General features: G+C 39.5%; 1 protein-coding gene across 1 annotated transcript in view; it reads right to left on the reverse strand.

Annotated features, from left to right (window-relative positions):
* TEK (TEK receptor tyrosine kinase) overlaps window positions 1-19,385 on the reverse strand; it is a 43,143-nt gene extending 23,758 nt beyond the window's left edge. Inside the window, exons 1-3 of the mRNA XM_068423160.1 lie at window positions 19,102-19,385; window positions 6,899-7,210; window positions 1,882-1,992 (exon numbers count right to left, since the gene is read on the reverse strand). Coding sequence (XP_068279261.1) covers window positions 1,882-1,992; window positions 6,899-7,210; window positions 19,102-19,153 — 475 coding nt within the window. The 5' untranslated portion in view covers window positions 19,154-19,385. The remainder of the gene's footprint in view (window positions 1-1,881; window positions 1,993-6,898; window positions 7,211-19,101) is intronic.
* Between the last annotated feature and the right edge of the window lie 1,028 nt (window positions 19,386-20,413).

Here is a 20,413-nt window from a genome sequence, read left to right on the forward strand (position 1 = left end):
TACAGTTACGCTGATAATGAAACAACTTTTTTCACTTTGCTGAAATAATTTAGAAGTTAAACAGCATCAGGCACAACTTTTACTGTCTGTGATCACACATAGTATCATACTATCAATTCAACTATAGTCAAATTTCAGGCAGGCTATAAACGCAAAACTTTGCTGAGGATCATAATCGAAACAGCAGAAAGATCTTGGGTCAGTTTAGTCCATGACAATACATAACAGTTCTTCAAGAAAATAGGACCAAACAAGAAGAGCAAAGAATGAAAGGGATTACTTCTGAAACTGGGGGGCTGCTTTTGCATATCTTTTGAGTAAACATGCTGCAAAACAAACTTGGCAGCAAAGTATTAGGAAAGCCTTACGCTCACAGTCTGTTAGCAAGGTTCAGTTTTTGTGGCTTGTTTTCCCAGATGGCACATGTTATGCCAGTATTTTAAAGCAATCTTGTTTAGCGGAACAGTTTCATTCTCTAGACAGCCTTTGTGAGGGTCTGCAAGGGGGAAGTGGTACTTTAAATGACTGAAGTGAAAGACTGCAACAGTTAAATATAACAAGACAAGTATTTTCTCTTCTTTGCCAGCTGCTGTATCAGGAATCGTCAGGGGTGCTATTTCAGCTGCAATCTCAGGTGGAGAACTTGACCTACTGTCCAGAGTCATGGTTGATTTGGGGCTTTTTGCCAAATTTCCAGTTGAATTCCCAGCTAAGGCAGCACCATGATGTAAGCACTCTGACATACCTGCTGGTTCTTGTACAAGAAAATGCTGACAGGAGACCACAAAATTTCCCTGGGGACCCTGAAAGGACAAGTGATGGCCAGCTTTCTCCACTGTGCACTGCCATAGCAGAATCTCTGAAGAGCGAAGAAACAGGTCTTCAACAAACTCTGCTTTCCATACTGCCTTTTTAAAAGACACCTTTTGGTTATTTTTCTCTTCCAGCCTGTAGAGAAGTACTCCAAGTATTCAGTAACTGGGGCTGAGGCTGACCCACTGCATGTGTTCTTTTGCAATGTGCTGACACTTCTTTACCTCATCCTGCTCTGCTTACTCCCTGTTTCCTGGAAGCTCACAGTAAGCTGGACTGTCAGTAGACAAAGATGGACCACTACATTATGTGTGCTTTCCACAACTGTAATTCATTGCAGTCTGACATTCTGATTAAGTACAAAGGCGCTGTGAGTTTAGGGGCCAGTATTTTATTACATTTCTAGAGGAGGTAGATAGAAAACTCCACGTATTTCCAAGTGTCAAGCAGTAGCAACACACAGCTGAACAGTGAGTTACATCTGATTTAGGTGCCATGTTAGATAGAAAAGTTGGTGTCATAAATTTCACAACCTGACTGGTTTTTGTAGTTGAAAGAAGTAAGGATTAGGTTTTGCTGACAGTTTTGCCCTTCTAATAGCAGATTACTAGTGCTTAATTTCTTAGCCTGAAGAACATCATAGAAGTTAAATGGACTCTAAAAGCTATTTGAATAAGGAAAGATATGCACTTGAAAAGCAGTAGAAATGCAAAGAAAGATGCAGTAACTAGGCCTTCACAGTGGCACAGCAAAAAAAAAAAAAAAAAGATGCTAAAATCAGCCAGGCACATATATGAGGGGATACAGAAGGTAATCAAAAAGGAAAATGAGAAACAAAGCAAAGGTATAAACAGAAGATTTGGTGTTCTGGTGGAAGAGACACAGGTCAGCTCAATATATTGGATATGGCAAATGGCTTTTTTGGGGAACATTAAATGCATGAGGAATTATGTCTTCTCCAGTTGCACAGCATGGGTTTCATTAGCAATGACTTTAAAACAGTTATGTGGCACTTGACTAAGACGATGATAGCAAGAAGAGAAAAGACAAGAGAGAAAGATTAATTACCATTTTTGTAGATCACTGCATCTTCCTCTTTTGCTGCCATTCTGATGAAGGAAATATTCACATGCTCTCCCTTATTTGCTGTAATAGTTAATGCCACCGGGTGAAATGAGGCTGAAAACAGAACAGGACAGAAGTACGGGATAAATAGCAGCAGTTGTTGTCTCTATCTGGTTTCTGGGACGAAAGCTGAGAATGGACCTTGACTCAGATTTTGACATTTAAATTTCTTTAGAGCACACACTCACTCTTTATCACCAGCAACCTCAACTCTATGTTTTGCTGAAGACAGGGTCTGGGGGAGATGCGGTAAGGTAGAGCAGGTCTGCACTTGTATTAGTTCACCATGCACTGTATAAATACTGAGAGTGTTGGCTTGCACTAAGAACAAAAGAAAAAAACATATTCACTGCCAGTGGTACTTTTACCAAAATATTCTCATCTGAAAATGTGGCTTAATTAAAATAAAAATTCTGTGTGAGGAACTGTCTAGATTGGTGATATTTTTCAATTTTTCCAGCTGGGAAACTGAAATTCATTTTTCTGCTTAAACAGAAAAGTACTTTTATACATTTGTTGATGGTTCTTGATTTAAGAAAAGGAAGAAAGTAGTAGACAGATGTATTTTCACAAAATTTTTGCCTTTTCCTTATTATTAATAGTGGAAAAAAAGATCAGAAGATAATTTGGGAAGGGACAGAAAAGTCTCAAGAAATAGTATTTTTTGAAACCAGTGAAATGATAATTTTAGTTGCAACATTACTTTGAAACAAGCTGGAAGTTAAAGATGCTTCCTTTCATTTAGTTGGAAAATTTCAAGTGAAAGCTGTGAGGTTTTTTGAGGACAAATTAAGGTTTTCTGATCATTTTTAGCACTGAGTTTTTATGCCATATCTTCATTGATATGTCATATGGCAAAAAAAAAATCACAGAAAATCTTCTAAATTAGGCAAAGTTCACTTCCAAACTATTCAGCTCTTTATCTAAGTGAGAATGTTACACCTTTGTACTTCCTCTTTCTGTTTTTGAGGCTCTTTAGCCTTAGAGTTCCTCCTGTGCAAGTTCCTCTTGGGTAAGTCTGTCTTGTATCTTGGTTTTATTCAGCTCCTGGGAGCCCAGTTCTGCTGCCATCTGCGTCCCCAGCAAGGTGAGCGGGACCTTTCCAACAGAAAGACCCACCTGACCCTCAACTGGAAGGAATCCTTGAAGAGCCATTCATGCTCCTAGTCAGCTCTGCGTTTGCACAGGTTCTATTCCTATTAAAGTCACATTTATTTCACAGGGAATATTTTGTTTAAGGAACACATACACAAGTTAGTATGAACTATTAGACAACTTATTAATAAAAAATTGCCATTTACCTGTAGTCATGCTTCTTTTTTTATGTTCATTTTTTGGAAAACTGTCAATAAAGTATACTTTGGTGCATACCAATTGTTGCAGAAAACAAATTTGGAGTCTGTGACTGAAATTTGGTGGAAAAGAAATGCACAGAGATAGGATCAGAAAGCAGAGAAAAAATTATGAACTAACTTTCTGTTATATATGTAATAGAGCTGTAAAAAATGAGCAGGTAGATGCTACATGAAAGTTTGTATGAGGCTGAATGTGTTAGTATCTCCACAATATTATTTTGTAAAATCTGAGGGGAAAAAAAGGGTAGTATTCCTGCAATATTTGAGGAAAGAACATTTTAATACTTCAATTTCAGAATGGCATTTTAATGAAAAATCAAAATGTTTGTATTATGGTACATCATGTAAAATTAAAGAAAATAAATTTGAGGAAAAATGAAGACATTTTGATCAATCCACACTAACCTCTCTCCCAGAATTTTATTTCCTCGAGAATTTTGACATTTAATGCTTTATTTCAGATTGGAAATAAGACAACTACTGAAAACTCACAATTCTTTGCAGAAAGGGATTTCCGTCCCCTGTGCAGTTCTAGTGTTTATGCTCTGACCCTCTGCTGCGTGTTTTCACTCCTTCGTAAGTGCTATCCAGTTGATTTCAGCAGGACACTTCCTGCATGATACTAAGCACATGCATGGGAATCTATTAAGCATTTGCCATGTTACCCAGGCACTGATATCTGAACTTACCTCTTAGAGAAACAGAGAATTCTAATATGGAATAATGAAATAAGATCTCATTAGAAACAGGCAAACAAAAACTGAAAGTAGTCCAAACTTACTGTCAGCTCCTGAATTAGAAGTTATTTATGAGTAACAAATGCTTGGTGAAAATTATGATCTGTTTGGGAAAAGAAAACTCAACAGCTTTCTCAAAAATGAGTTGTTAGTTACGAATGATCGTGAATGTTTTAGTTGCAGTGGTTTTTGGGCCAAATTTAGTGAGGCATTACTAATTGTTTTAACACAATATTAAACTTTTCTATTCTCATTTACTTTTCTTTGTCTGTTGTTTAGCTTAACCACATGTCTTTTTCTTCAGAGTATTCTTGCAATGGAAAGGAATGCACACTCCCTGGTGGGCTCAGTTCCAACGTATTTTTAGATTGTGACTTGTATTTCATGATTTCACATCTTAAATGTGCCAATTCCTTATAGAGACATAACGAACTGAGTTGCAGGGCAAGTGCCATAACACTCTGTTGCCAGCATTTCCATTATTGTCCCTTTGCCTGCTCTAGAGAGTTTCTGTGGGGGAAACTCAAACATACATGTGAAAGTACACAGTTATTCTGTAGAGAAATTGCATAAATTATATTTGACTAAATGCAGAATAGGCTATATAGTGTTCTATTCTAGATATGTGTGCTGTATACAGTATAAGCATTACTCCCCATATATATATAAAGCATAATCTGTTCCCTCTCGTTGCATGTATCAATATTATATCTGTAATGATAATGCTAAAATATAAAGAATTCAGGAGAATGGACTCGTTACTTTCAGAATGTCACATGTGTAGTGTAAAACAGGAAAAATGAACCTGTTATCTTTCAGTATTATACAGCAAAAATCTTCACTGTATCTGCATATGTGATAATGGGTACAAAATTAGGCAGATGAGAGTTCCCACTGATCCACATAATCGCAAATCATTAATGCTTAGGGAGTGTTTCAGCAGTTTATTGCCCTGAGGCTGAAAAAGAGTGGCTGGATTTTTAGAAGTGCTGCTCCTTCCCGTGCCTTTTGTGTCCTCAATGGGAAATTGCACATTTCAACTCTTGCTCAATTTTTGATGTTGAAAAACACACTCTGCCTTTGAAAAATATTCAGATAACAACAGTAAAGGGGAAAAAGGCCTGTTTTCCAACTACAGAGACTTTGCCAAACCTCACAGTCCTTCACTGACCTCTTCTTCCTCTTTCTGCGCACTTTAATAGCTTTGAGAATTTCTGTCGCGCCTCTTTCTCACCCATCGAGCCTGATTAGATTATACACATAGCACTGATGAGTTGCTAGCTCAAATTTTGTCAGTGAAAGCTTTTGCAGAGAAAATCTGAGAAATGGATTCATTATTCAAAGAAACCTGCTTACCACTGACACGAGTGTTGTGTTATTTCTGGTTAGAAAAACTTCTGTCACATAGGAAGCTCTCAAAATTTGATTACTTTAAATTCTCTGCTCCTAGGTCCACAAAGTACAAAAACCTGATTCATTCAGAAGACACTCTTCCACCCATGGAGGTTGTCCTACATGACAGCCAGAGATGTGGTCAGCTCACTGGCGTTCTGCCACAGGCAGGGTCACATTGACTTTGTGTGGGCTATTATCTTATCTCCTCATTGCAACCTGCTTTGAAACAATGGAGTTGCCAGCCTGCATCTGCAAAGCTTTCTTGGTGATCAGTCCAACCCTTTAAAGACCACATTTGGTCAGAGAAGACATAAGCCAAAGAAAAATGCACTTGTCTTGCCCACCCTGCTTCTAATGTTCCCATACTAAAATAAACGGACACTAGCTGTAGCTCAGACAGATGGAAAACCTCTTTATCTAAATTTGCTGTATAATTTCAGGAGATACCAACAACAATAATTCCTCTTACTAAAACCTCATAAAGAAAGATTAAATATGTCAAGTCTCCTCACAGACCGGCTGCCATGGCACAAAACATTAGCAATACAGTGAAGTCTTCTAAAAATTGGCTGAAGTTTTGAAAACTCAATTTGCTGCAGAAAATTAACCAAAATTTCTTACACTTTTCTATAGTTTATGGTGATCTCTTTGCTTTGGAGCTTGTCTCAGAAGTCTAATCAGGTCCAGAGACAAGTGAAATTTTGCACGTAAGAAAATGTATTTCAATGGCCAGAGTGCTGGGCCTTGAAAATCCCACCTTCTCATCCCACCATCCCCCTGCCATGTTTGCTTTTTCTACTGTGCATAGCCTTAAAACCAAAACCAAGTCAACTGTGAAATCCACAGCAAATTTTGTGAATAACCTTCTTAGATTTTGGGAAACTTCTCTGGAGTTTCTTTCCAGTGTTGAGCTGGGTTGTTTTTTTTTCATACTGACACAGACTCTGCAGATCCAGTGTTGCTGATCTGTAGTTTTACTGAACCTTAGGCAAGGCAGTTATTTTCTAGGCTCAGGTTGCCCTTTTATTAAAAAAAAAAAAGGATAGTGGTGCTTGGCTATCTACATCTCAGACCTGCCAAGACTTTAAAATGGAAGCATGTTTAGAAATAAAGGGTCTGGGATGTGAAAAACCCTGTGCAGGAATTACTGCATGTGTTATTTCATGGGGTCAGTGAGGCCAGTACTTACCTTATTTGCCACCTGACTTTGTGTTTCTGGCAGTAGCCAGATACAGGCAGAATACCTACAGATGTCTGACTAACTTCCACGAGGAAATGACTAGCAGCTAGTATTGAACAGTTGTCTCTGTACTTCAGAAATAAACCACAGGCTTGAGCCAAGTCTATTTTTGTTGACTCCAGACTGCCTTGCCTGCCCTGGAGCCACGTTTTTGCCCACTTGTGTCAACCAGGGATAACTGCCATTCTGCAAGTAGTGACATGCAAAATTCAGATCTGACCACCAGACAGTACCTCCCAGTGGCATCTTCATGGTATGTATCCTTGTCACCTCATCCTTGAGTTTCCCTTCACAGTAATATGCTCCAATAGTTTCACTGGCCTGTTCCCTCTTCCACACCACTGTTTTGGCTGTTGCTCTCTTTGAATCTTCATTAACTTCCAGTGGTTCCCGGTGCTGGTTTGTCACATCCTCCTGGTCTCGGTCTATCGTGATAGACTCACGGGAACGCCATTTGGAAGTGATACAGATAAGTGATGTCTCAGAGTTGCCCACCAGAGGGAATGAATTGATCAGGATGAGGTCCAGTGCCGCTTCCACTTTACCTAAGGAAAAAAGCAGCAAGTGAAAAAAATTTTACTGCAGAGTTTGAGTATGTGGCTGATCAAATCACCAGGTAAGCTTGTTTCACCCAGTACTCAGATTTCTCTGGCTGGTGTCTTGCACAGCTTTTGTGCAAAATAGAAAGACTATAGATTAACTATTCTGCTACACTGACTTTAGGATTTACTTTTTATGTCACGAACAGATGGAGTTTGTTCTTGTCAGAAGAGGAAATAAGCTTTGCAAGCTTGTGGAATTTCTTTTAAGAGCTGTTGCAGAAGCCCAAGAAAAACTATGAGTTGCAGGAGCAGATAGATCCTTGGATAGTTAGACATGTACATAAATGCCTCAAATATGGTGCTTTGCTGGTAACAGTGTCAGTAGATCATAAGGTTTTCAGTTTAATAGTGTTTCATAAGGTTTTCAGTTTAATAGTGTTTCTTTTATGTCCTTCACATGGATTTAATATGTATGAATTGATGTAAAGCAGGTATGTCTTTCAGTTACAGTAACTGGTAGTACTTTGAACACCTGGAGCATATATTTTTCAGCTGTTTTACGAATTTGGATTAATGATTTCATAATCATTCACATGTTAACCATTAGAAGCCCTAACAGACAGTGGCAAGAACCATGGCACAAAGAAACTTTCTCAAAAACAAAAAGAAAGTTGGCAGCACTAGTAAGGCCATTTTTTATGAGGTTAGGTTTAAGTCAATTGAAATGGCTCCCTTTGATCAACAGAACTGCCAGAAATACATGGAGATAGAAATTCTTTGAAAATGATAGATACAAGCCTAATTAAAACAATCTCTGGCAGAGTGCTACAGATTTAGTTGTTCAAATGCACATAGCATGAGGGAAATACAGCACTCCTATAATCAACAATTTGCAAATAACAGGCGTTTCCCTTTACTTTTGAAATTCAGGGTAAGGAGAAGGGAAACAGTAACATTTTTTCCAGCTGAAACAGGAAGAATAATTGATTTCTTTTATTCATCACATCTATTTTCCTGCTTTGGGTACAAGTATATTTTGTATTTACACAGAGAGATCCAATATTTAGTGCCACTCAGCTGCCAAATGTTTCTCTGATTGGAAGGAAGGGTTATAGTCTTAGATAAAGGAGGTCAGAAGGTCTTAGTGCTGACTGCAGTCTTTGCCTGTGTCTCTGTAGTGCTTGTGGCCAAGGGAGGAGGTCCTCCTCTGCTTCCAGTGCCAGCAACCACTCTGGGGACTGAAGTATCTTGACAGCACGCTGACACTCACCACACCCAGCCGGCCTGCCGCAATTACCACCCTTTAATGTGCCAGACCAGATAACTTGCAGTTACATAATGGAGAAATGAAACCTTCTGGAAAGGATGCAACAGCCGTTAAAGTAAATATTACATAAAGGTGCAGGTCATGAAGTCAATTCATCCTGCTGTACATTACAAAAATAAATCCTTTGAACAAAGCTAAAGAAGTATGTGATAGAAATGAGGCCAGACTGGTACACTCATTTTATAGGGCATTTAGCACAACATTTTTACTTTTGTGTGAGGAACGTTTGTGCTCTTACTACGGGTCTGAGGCATGAGCTGAAGGCAGATGTAATTCAACAGTCACCAACACTGAAAGCAGAGGGCTTCAGTTTATATCGCCAAGGATCACATACCAGGTAAACATATTCTTAAAGACATAAACTGCAAGATCCTGATTTCTGTAAACTTTTGTAAAACTCAGAATCAAATCTGGATCCAAACTTTGTGACCTGATGTGATTATCTGTGTTGAGGTCAGGCAGGGTGCTGCAGATCAGAACTGCAATATTTTGATATTTCTGCCGAGCATCCACAGGGCACAGAGCTGCAACTGTTTTCCCGACACAGAGATAAGGGCCCAAGTTGCTGGGGTCCTTCAGAGGATGACTGCTTATCCAGGGCTCCCGTTCCATTTCTCTAGCATTTCTCTGTTCCTCTGACTTCTAACACAGATTGAAAGGTGAAAATAACACCTCTTTCCCCTCCCTGCATCTCAGCATTTTAATATGCTGAGAAAAGATCGTAGGAGAAGTCTGAGTTTTGAGGACTAGCTTTCATGTTGCCTCTGATCCCTGTGCAAGACATCGGAAAGCAGTATCATAACAGATTCAGGGAATTTGCTGCTTACTTTTCTGTTTCATTGTAGCAGTACAAATCATGTAATCAAGGTATTGAACAACCATAGCTCAAGTGTGTTGCTTATTCACACTCGTGATTACTCCAGATGAATCAAAATCTAGCCACTGGTGGATGGATAGTGTTCTGATTGATTGTGTAAATATAGGTGGGTTTTTTTGTCATATTAGACACTGCAGAGTAACACAGACACCTCTGTCAGGCAGACAGAGCACAGATGGATTTTCACATCTCACTGGAGAAACACTAGAAGGCCCTTTTGTGTCTAACAAGGAGTAATATCTATGCATAAGCATGGAAACATACGCCAAGCATGATTTCACAGCTTAGGTTTCACACCTAAAATATATTGCAAGCAGAATTTAAAATATATCCAATGGAAGTTTTGTACTAAGAAAGGCTGTCCTTTAGGTGCATTTTGAAAAAAAAAGCACCCTAGCAGCACATTGACTTGAAGGCAACTCACTCATTCAACTCAGAATCTAGCAGGATTGGTGTTTTGAAGTCAGCCTAAGGCCTTTGAGGTGATAGGAAGGCTTTCTTTGATTCCATTGGGAGTTGCTGCCCTCAGATTGTGGAAAAAAAAACAAAACAGAAAAGTCTAAAATGTACATATGCTTTATGCTTAGGGATTCCTACAGCATCTCTTTCTGGTAGTGTAACTTAAAATAACCCAAGTGTCCTTGCTAAAAAGGAATTTACCTAGTCTGACAAAACTTAGGCAAATCCTACCCTTGTTGTTAATGAAGACTTTGATTATGTAAGGATCAAATAAGGACAACAGGGTTTAGCTCTCTGAGAAAAGCACAACAAATTCAGACAGGAAACAGCCTGTGTCTGTATCAGTGGCAATGCTCTGTGCTTCCTTGAAAAAGTCCTTTGACTCCTGCCCTGGTCCTTGAAGAACTGACCTTATCAGGAAGGCAATTTGATGTGTGTGCAAATAGATTCTGAGAAGAGAGAGCACTTGCAGAAGGCTAATGCAGGAAATGAGAGATACCATGCAGAGAGGATTCATTGCCCAGTGTTTATGAGACACACTCATTGTGGTGCAGTGCTTTGAGCCCTTCCAGCACAGAGAAAATAGCATCCACTAAAGCAGTGGATTGTGCTCTCTCTTGCTACGTCATACCTGGCTGTATCTTTCACAGCTTCTCTAGTACGTACTCACCTGGGGAAATTGTGCTGAACGGACAATAAGTGTGTCTCACGCTGTCTTTGCAGCCCCTGTGTGTTCTCATTCCCTACCAAATTGACATTCATACAGGCACAGAGTCATCACATTCTCTGTCCTGTGTTGCACCAGCAAATTCAGCCAGGACCAGCTGGAAGAAACGGCTCTCAGAAATTCCCTGGAACGCATCCCAGACACAGGTCTGCTCAAAGAGCAGGAAAGTCTCTGGTAAAGTTTAAAACATCACTTCCCTAGATCAAAATTGGTTCTAGACACTAGTTCAGGAATAAAACAATGTGGCAATCTCAAGCTGAGGTAGTTTAATGCCATAGATGAGTACACACAGGAGGTCTTAGGAGAATAGAAAAGTGTTACAACTCGTCCTTTTGTCTCAGAAAGCACCTGCCCAAATACTTGAAATTTACACTGTTAACCCTTGTCTAGTCCCGAGGAAAACACAGAAATATTCAAGACAATTTCTACCTAATGTGAGGCCTTTGCAAAGTTGCCTGTTAATTGGAAGTGTTCAATACTGTGGGGTGGCTTAACACTCCTCTACAACAGCAAGCAGCCAGAGCGCTGAGGTTCATCAAGGTAAAGGATAACCATATCCCACTGCCCCCCAAACACACTTTTAATCACTCGTCCATATTTTCAAGGTGTATTGAGAATGCAAATTTCTGAGTAAGTGTTTTAGCTATTAATGCTGAGTAGCAGTGGAAGGTAAGAAATGGTTTAGATGTTACGAATCTAATGATGCGTTTATTTTCCTTATATTTGTAGAGCTTTATTATTAATTGCTTGAAGTGACTATAATCTGGAAGTCCTTCCTTTGACTTTTGGAGCATAATAAAGGAAAAAGAAGAGCTGTGGTAAGAGGTAAGTGGAAAGATTAATTCTTTTAAAGTACTAATTATTTAAGAGAAGAGGGGTGGGCAGAAAATTCCAGTAAGTTCCACCCTTTGTTTCATCAGGTGACACAAGGGGAATAAAAGGTGATGTAACTTGAAATGCTTAGGCAGTTCTTCTTTTTTTTTTACTGTTATTGCTTCGAACACAAATTATTTCTGCTATTAACTGCCTGGGAATATGAATGTAAAACATATACATAGCATACTAGCAGGGAAAAAATAGAATCTGTGCTTAGCTTAGGTTTGGTGTTATGCTGAAAGTAAAACAGCCAGTTGCACATGACATTCACTGCAGGATTTAAAAATCAGTTTTGAGACTGATGGAAATGTATGTCATAGACTGTCAAGTGATCAACGCCTCCTCCTTCAAGTCTCTTAAAAAACAACACGAAGCACTCCCTCTGCTTCCAGGAATAAGGTTTTGATTTGGAACAAACCTAACTTGCTAAATAGCCTGCACCTCAGTATTTTTCATTGTGTCTTGTTTTGTAATTACAAGTTCAGCTGTACCTTCCTTAATTGTGTTTTTCTGTATAAAATCACACACCAGATTAAAAGAGTTTAACTAATCTATTTAAGAATACAAATGGCAATCATGTAAACAATTTTACTGAAGAAGTATAGCATTTGATTAATTCTTCGTGAAGTACTGAATTAATTACACTGAATTTTTTTAATTAACTAATTAGCCAATTTGGAAGATAATCAGGATGGAAACAATGCAAGTGAAATATGAAGAAGTTAACAAAACAGAGACCTAACCCACATGTCTTTTCTCCCTTAAAAAAAAAAAGAAGAAAAAATAGAGTACTCCTTACTTAATACTAAAGCTAGTCAGAAACTAACCCAAAACATTGGCTGTTTGGTGATATTTTTCATATGGAGAGTGGAACATATACCTCACCAGAATTTGGCAATCTTTACTTCCTCTTTTTCTGTGCACTCAACATTTCTCTTATCAATCATGGTTATTTTTTGTTCGTTCCCTTAAAAAGTAAATAATTTGGGAAGGCTTTGAGATCACATATTCATTTTATGGGCTCAGTAGACTCTTAGTGTCCTGGAAACTTCATCTGGGATGCAAAGATAGCAGCAGATCAGGTAATTTCTCCCAGTGAGTCAAGTTCTCCTCTGACAGCTCAGTCCTCCACAGGAAAACAAGGCTGAAGTTGTTATTACTCAAACAGATTAAGATTCTTTGCAGCAGCAGCAGGGCGAAAAAAGAGAAAGACAGAAATGCTGCTGAAAAACGGCTCACAAATGAGCAAAAAGCCACGTTTTCCACTAAAACCTTTCTTGTTGTCCGTGGAAAGAATCTTACTGCTTGTATCTCATGTGATGCTACTGGGCAGCTGTGGGATGGCTCATAGCTCAAAGAATACCAAGACCTCTTGCTCTTAGAAATAGGGCATTATTTGTGGAGGGAAGGTATTATGAAACTAATAAAAGACAAAAAAATTAGTGACAGAACATCACTCTGCTATTCAGTAGTAGTGGGAAGATCAGAGCTCAAGGGTGAAAAATAAAATATTCTGTCAAAGCTACTGGGGCTAATGGTTTCTTACAGGCTCTTGGCTACAACTGGAGCAGCTGAAGGAAATGCAATTGCTTTCTTGTAAAACAGAGAGAAATTTTTTTCTCTACATTTCGGTTGTTTCACAACCCATCAAAGCAATCTTTTAAGATGAAAAATCTAGAAAAGAAATACTGGTGCAGCTTGGTTTCCCAGTGAGGGTGCATAAATGTGTGTGTGTGTAAGTAACCAAAAGGTAGAAAGACACCTTCTCATGACTTCTCCTTAGGCCTGGTTGACCATAAGCAAGTAAAAAACCCATATCAGCAGAAATTGCTTGTTGAACAACCAGCTGATAATGTGCTAGGAAATGCTGAAAAATTATGAGGAATGTGGGAAAGCTCAAGTAAGACAGGCTCATAGATCATCTACATCTGGCTGGATTTGCAGCTAGCCAAATACAGGTACTACTGTCAAGAAAGTACTTGCAAGCAAGAATAAATATGTCCATAACAAGGGTGGTCCTTGTATATCGTGTTATGAAGCTACTATGTGTACTGCATATGTATACTGTATGTTGTTTAGATCCACGTGCCAAGCTGAAGTCTGCAAAATAACATAGGTAATCAATTAGTCCTCATAGGATATATCAGTGCATACAACACGCATCAGGTTAACTGTCTGGAAGTGTCTGTGAGCGTTGGCTGCTGGACGGACATACTCTAATACGTTCCTGCCTGTGTAATAGTTTACCCTCACTCTGCCACTTGCTGATTTTTATGAGTAGAGTAATGGGAGAGGTTTCTGGTGCTAAGCACACTTTGTGACCAACGAGGCTAAGGTCCCTGACCAGGGGCAGGTCTGGGATGAACAGCCAGAAAATAACCCAAGAGAAAATCATCAGCATGATCAGAAGTGAAGATGGAACTGCATTGTCAAGAGAGAGTTCTTACACTTGGGAAGGGGAATTAACCAAGCCACTTCATTAGACAGGCTGACACAGTGAAAAAAGTAAATAAATACCAGGCAAGCAAAATACTGACCTTGAAGCAAAAAATTTACATGTGTTACCCTTGAATACAGAAATGTCATTTTTGAACCTGTCTTTCAAAAATCCTTTCAGAACTTAGCAAATGCCTAATATTTTCACATCCTAAAAGTGCTTGCATTTCCTAGTAATGAATTACAAAATTAATTTTGATGAGTATTTTTATGGTATGACCCTTGTTTAACATCATTAGTGCACGTTCTTAGTTTGGGTGTTAGTTGGAGTACAGTTTTCAAATCTGTACCCTAAAAAACAATCAGCATTTTAAACTCCTTAAAGGAAAGTCTCCAGTTCAGACATGGGCTGTTTTTTTGCTGTATGCCTCCACTGAAACTGCAGTGGAACAGCATCCTAAATATGATCTTGACATGAGCACAGGGTAGATACAGTCTTTGGAGGACTGTTCTTCATTGCAATTTCTCTAAGATTTTCATCCCTTCAGTCCCAGATAGATCTTCCGTCACACTGGGAGCCAACCATGGAACTGTACATCTATCTCACATAAGTACCAGATACATCCATTTTTGGTTCATTTCTTCTGTGCCTACCCAACACCCTCCACACCACAATGACTTCTTGGTCTTCCATGGAAAGCTGAACAGGGTTTTTGTGTGTTCAAGAGACAGGTCTGGGCCAAACAGGCTTAAGTCTATGTGACCGATACAGAGCAGGTTTCCAGCTTGGGTAATTCTCATTGTGGGCATGTGAAGCACCAATTCCACATCTCCCCTGCCCTAAAGCTAGCTGCTCAGCTGCAGTCAGTGTCTCTGACTTCTATACTCCCTCTTGTCCACCTAAAGCCTTCCAGGTGAAATTCTCGTGGGTATCAGACCAACTCTGCAAAATGTTACAACTTCTTTTTTTTCCCTGAAGCAAAATTTCAGCAAAAAAGTAATCCATACAACCAGCTTAATTATTACAAAATACCCAAACAATCAGATATATGTGTGTGTATATATATATATGAAATATGTATCTAAAACAATAGCATATGTTAAGACTTCTGAATGTAGTGTGATTTCATTTCACCCTTTCACATTTGATTCCTCTGGGTCTGATGCGATGCCTTTTCACTCCTGACTATTCCCAGCTGCTGAAATGGCATTCGGGAAATCAGGCTTCTTGAGAGCTACTCTACCTCGCACTAGGTCTGAACCAAGCACACATCAAAAGCAAACTCTAAAGCTAGAGATTAAAAGAATTTGAGAGAACCAGTCCACTTTTGTAATTCCACTTAGGGTAGGTGCACGGAGCTGCCTGGACAAGCTGAAGCTGTTGTTTTTTGTCTTCCAGCTGCAGAGTCAGGGAGCAATGAGTTAGGTCACAGATGGAACTTTTTCTTTGCAAACGTATAGCCAGCAATGTAACTAAAATAGAACACCTCTCTTTCTCCCATAAAACAGATCCATCGATTTTGTAGTCATGTTCGTCCTAACAGAATTGTGCAGAAATATCAACACTCAGCAAATCAGAGATTCAACCAGTGATTCCTGTGGCAGACTCATCATTTCTGGATTAGATGAAGGCTACATCTCAAGAAGCGTCTAAATTCTGTGTAAATTTCAGACTCATGAAAAAGGCACCAGGATACTGTTCCCTCTGGGCAGATAACCTAAGTATGGTAGGCAGATGCCATTGCTGGGTCTCACAAATCAAATATACGTCAGGAACAAGGAATGAAATCCCTTTTTAAATTCCTCTTGCAATTCACATTAGTAGTTTGATAATCTAGGTGTGTGAAAGTTTGTGTTTCAGTCTAATGTCTAGTCAGCATAGTTTTGAAACAACTGAGAGTAAAAGCTGAAACGTGGTTTGTGTGTCCACTGCTCTGGCTGTGGGGAGCTCAAAACCCCAGCACTGCAGCAGTAGGACAGATGGTTTGAAGTTCAGGTGCCATTTTGGTCTGACAACAGCGTATTTGAAGATACTCACGGAGGCCTAGTCCCTGTAATTATGGGAAGAATGACATCCTTGTTCACTGTCACAGGCATGTGTTAACCAGAGGTTAATACAGGTTTTCTTTAGTTAAGCTTCACAAGGGAAAAACAAGTCTTGAAACAGAATTATTAGAACTTTCCAGTCCAACTAAATATGATTTCTTTCTAATTTTGACGAGCCTACAGCATCATAACAGTGCTTGTGTGTCTGGTAATGTCTGTTAAAAGCCACTTAACTTTCTAAATATGTAAATGAGTCACATAATAATGATAATATATATAATTTATGTTTTTTTTCATAACACCTACTGAACCTAAAGAAAATGCAGCCATCAACAAGGATGATAGAGAGCTACCACTGAATGCCACTGCACTGTTGGCTCCACTGTTACTCTTTCCTGAAAGGCTAATATAACCTTCTGAGTCTTTTACCATATATGGGTCCAATGGCTAAATAAAAAAAAAAAAATCCAGTGTTTTTAGAAACCCACTGGATCTAAGACTATTGGTAGAGCAAAGCTATAGCACAGAAGATTCTGTCTGTCTTGGAGAACAGAGACATTTGACAATGTATTTGTTTTCTGCCAGAAATAGTCAAAGAAATGTGCTTGAAACTGGTTTTAATTGTTGCTGGTTTCCACAAATCTCTTACTGACGGTAGCTGTCTTGCTACAATAAGGCTCACACATGAACATTTCTGAAAGCTAGCCCACTGTGAGAAGTTGTAAGTAAATTTCCAGACCATCTGAGGATGTTGCTAACAGGCAAAAGGCAAGTTCTGACACTCATTCCTTGCTTTGTCCTCAGCCTTCCAAGGGAATAGGTGAGTCTTCAGCTCTTCTTTGATCAGAACTTAACAGATCGCACCTAGCCACAGCCTTGGGGTTTGAATCCATACTTCAGGATGGATGCCATGGTCATTTTGATTCTACAAATTGCTGACTGGAGTAAAATCAATCAAAAGAAAAACATGTGGTAATGGTCAGTCTAGTTTCAAGAATCTCAACAGGATTAAATTCAACCCCCTGTCAGTTTAATTGAACATTTGCTATGGTAAGCAGTGACTGTACATACAGTGCAAAAGTGAGTATTTGTGTATATTTTGAATGTTACCTTCCAAATCAGATCTTTAGCTCCAGCTGCGAATGGAGTACTGTTATTAAAAAACAAAAAGAAATTAAATCAAAGGCTGTTTCTTGTAATGTGAGACAAGCCAATGGTCTTCACCTTGGGAAAGGGTGGAGTGGATTTTGCGCCTGCCCAGCAACACACCCAGAGAAGCCCATGATCATCGGGGACAAGGTTAAGCCAGTTCACTATCCACGCTGAGCGTAAAGCCTCCCCTGCTCAGGGAATGTCATTCCTGCTTTCCTGAACTCCGCCTGCAGTATCTAGAGGAAAGCGGGGCTCGCATTGTCTTCCACTGCTCACCCCAGGAAACATGATATCATTCTCAAACAAAAGCGGGAAAGCTGACAGATCTGTTCAATGGGTGTGACTACAGCACACACCTCGCTGGTTGGCCCCTGTGGAAAAGGCAGTGACTGGCAGCTCTTCGGTACAGAGCTGTCTGCACTGTCCCTGTTCATAGATAATCTCTCTAGCAACTTTTGTTTCCCCTGTACTTGTGACTTAATGAACGTCGCTGGCTTTCTGTGTCAGTTAGGTATATGTTACCACACAGAGAAAGGAGAGACAAGGAAAAAAGGGTTGGGGTAACTGGACTTTCTTTTCTTCTTCATCCATAATGCTTACAGCACCAGATATCTCCTTAAAGTGAGAAGCTGGAAGTGATCTGAAGGCTAAATAGGTTGAATCAATGTGCAGCTAGGCAATCAAGAAACTTAAGCCATAAAAGAGGAACGGGTAAACAATATTCAGCCTATTACAGCAATGTCTAGATAAGAATACTTCCAAACACACATTCAACAGATCTTAAACACTTTTTTTTTTGCCTGTATTAATCTCTAACCTTTTATAGATGCCAAAAGTAACATTGCAAACTCATTTGTTCATCACTTCACTTAGCTATTAACATGCTGCTAATCAAGAAGATCTGAAAATTGTAAAGTAAGTTACATGGCAACGAGGACTTCTGCCTTTTCTTGCTACTTTCTGGTTTTCAGTGCAGCACAATCTGAAGTTTTACAGCACATTAGCTTTTCACTGTGAGATGGACTGGGACAACCTATGCATATCTCAATGAAATGGTTAGGAGTGAGTTAAGAGTCTGTTATTGTGTGAGTTGTATTTCTCTTTTACAGATTTTGCTTGGTATGCTACGCAGAAGAAACTGTCTAGAAAATAAAAATATGGGTAGTGAAAGCAATACTCAAATGCTGAGCAACTAAGAATCCAATGGCAAAAGTGCAGGCTTCCTCAGGGCTCTGCTTGCAATAGCTTCAGCAAAGCATCTCTAACATTAATGCTCCAAATAATATAAACTAAATTTGCATTAGTGTAATCTTACTGTATATCTTTCTGCAGATGTCTCTTATGACTAAACTCTGACTTGCTGAACTAGTGAAATCTACTGATAATACTGAATCATTCTTTAGCTGTATTTCAAGTGTTATTAATTGATCTTACAGCGTGTGCGTTTTTCTGCCCTTTTGGTCCACTGACTTCATCTAGATTCCAGTTGTGGAATCTTGTCTCAAAACTTGTCTAAAATCAGACACTGGAATACCTAGAAACTTCAACATTTCCTACTGCGCAGCCAGTTCATAAAGTCAGTCACAGAAAAAGTCAACATTTAATCTGTATTTAGAGCAGATATTCTTGGGGAAAGACATCAATGGTTTCAAAGTAATGACCTTTATGAAAAAGTTGATGCCATCAGATAGAAGAGAAACCCTGTTGCAATGTGTGTATGTGTCAACAAATAACTTCAACAATTAAAAAGAGGTAGCAGCGGATTCTACATGTAGCTAAATCCTCTGCAAGAGTTTGGCCACAGCCCTGCCCTCACTCGCTGTAAGAGCACTGCACAGAGATAAGTGGACCCACTGAAACAAACACAAGTATTTAAATCAGTAAAGATAAAGTGCTGGAGTAAAGAGTAGGGAGTCACGCGTGTTGTCTGCACATCGTGCGAGAAACAATAAAGGTGTGACAGGTCGACTACAGATATTAAAGCAAAGGCTTACCTGAAATCATCAGGCTGAATCCATAGAGAACTAGATGTGCTAAAGGGTCCATGCTTTCCAAAATATATCCATCCAGTTCTTGCAGCTGCTCATGGAGTATCCTTTTCTCGGGGTAGATGTTTACCGGTTACTCTCCTGCATGGCACGCTGTTTACAAGTCACAGGCAAGAAATCATAGCGCGGGTGCAGGCTGGAACAGTCTCATTGCTGTCTGAGTACAGGGAGTTTAAGTTCCTTTTTCCTGTTTCCTTTGTAGATTAGGATGGGAAAGGCAGGATCTTAAGGGCATTTTTGTATCAGAGGGACTGCAGGGCAGTGCAAATCCCGTTCATCCAGCAATACATCAAAACAGTTATCTGGAGCTGCTGGAGAAGCAGGGGACTGCTGTTGGTCACAGTCAGCAAAATAGGAACAATGAGGGCATCCTCCAATAGGCGGGAGCGTGCACGTAAAAACCCCTCCACCTAGGTACAGTAGGTGGAAAGTGTCGTCCCCTTCTCAAAGTGCAGATCTGCTGATTTCTCAGGGTGCTGTCGTCTTTTCCCTCATTTATTTAATCCATGTGTAAACTGCTGGCTGCAATGCATCTCAGCACACAGTAATAAAAATATGAAGCAGACAGCAACAAAACAACCAGCTGAATACAGCATAGACCAAAACTATCCACACTCCAGCAAACTGCTCCACTAGTTCATGTGCTTTACTGGAAACAATTTTTCTCTACATTTGACAATTGGAAACAAACTGAAAACTTGTTGCAAGAATAAATCGCACCCAGAGTTATTATGACTTCACTGGGGGCAGGGGTGTGTGTGTGTGTGGTCTCAAAACTAAGAAGCTAAAATGAAACATGAGGAAAAAATGCAAAGAAAACCACAAAAAATTAATGGAGAGGCAGCACTCAGCTATATAAACAGAATTGCAAATAAAGGGCAATCTTATTTACCACTTGACTAAATATAGCCCATGACAATGCAGCATTTGAAAGTCCTGTAGTTCTGCCAAGATGCTAACACCCAGAATGACTTTTACAGAAGTACAGAAAAGAGAATGTTCAGCATCATTTTGGAAATGGGGTGTGGGTTGATCCTACTTTGATTTAATTTCCTTAGGAAGACCTTTTGGCCTTCGATTGGTGTAGATTTCACAGAGGAAGTCCTTTACACCCAAGATCTGTTGCCATGGGGACAGAAGGATGTCACCTACAGCAGACTTCAATGCATTAACACAGAGCTGCTCCTCACATGCTGCCCGTCCCCCAAAAAAATATAATGGAAAGCCAAACCAAGTAGGAACTTAAACTGAAAATACC

Source organism: Nyctibius grandis, chromosome Z (genome assembly GCF_013368605.1).
Source record: "Nyctibius grandis isolate bNycGra1 chromosome Z, bNycGra1.pri, whole genome shotgun sequence".
Taxonomy (NCBI): Eukaryota; Metazoa; Chordata; class Aves; order Nyctibiiformes; family Nyctibiidae; genus Nyctibius; species Nyctibius grandis.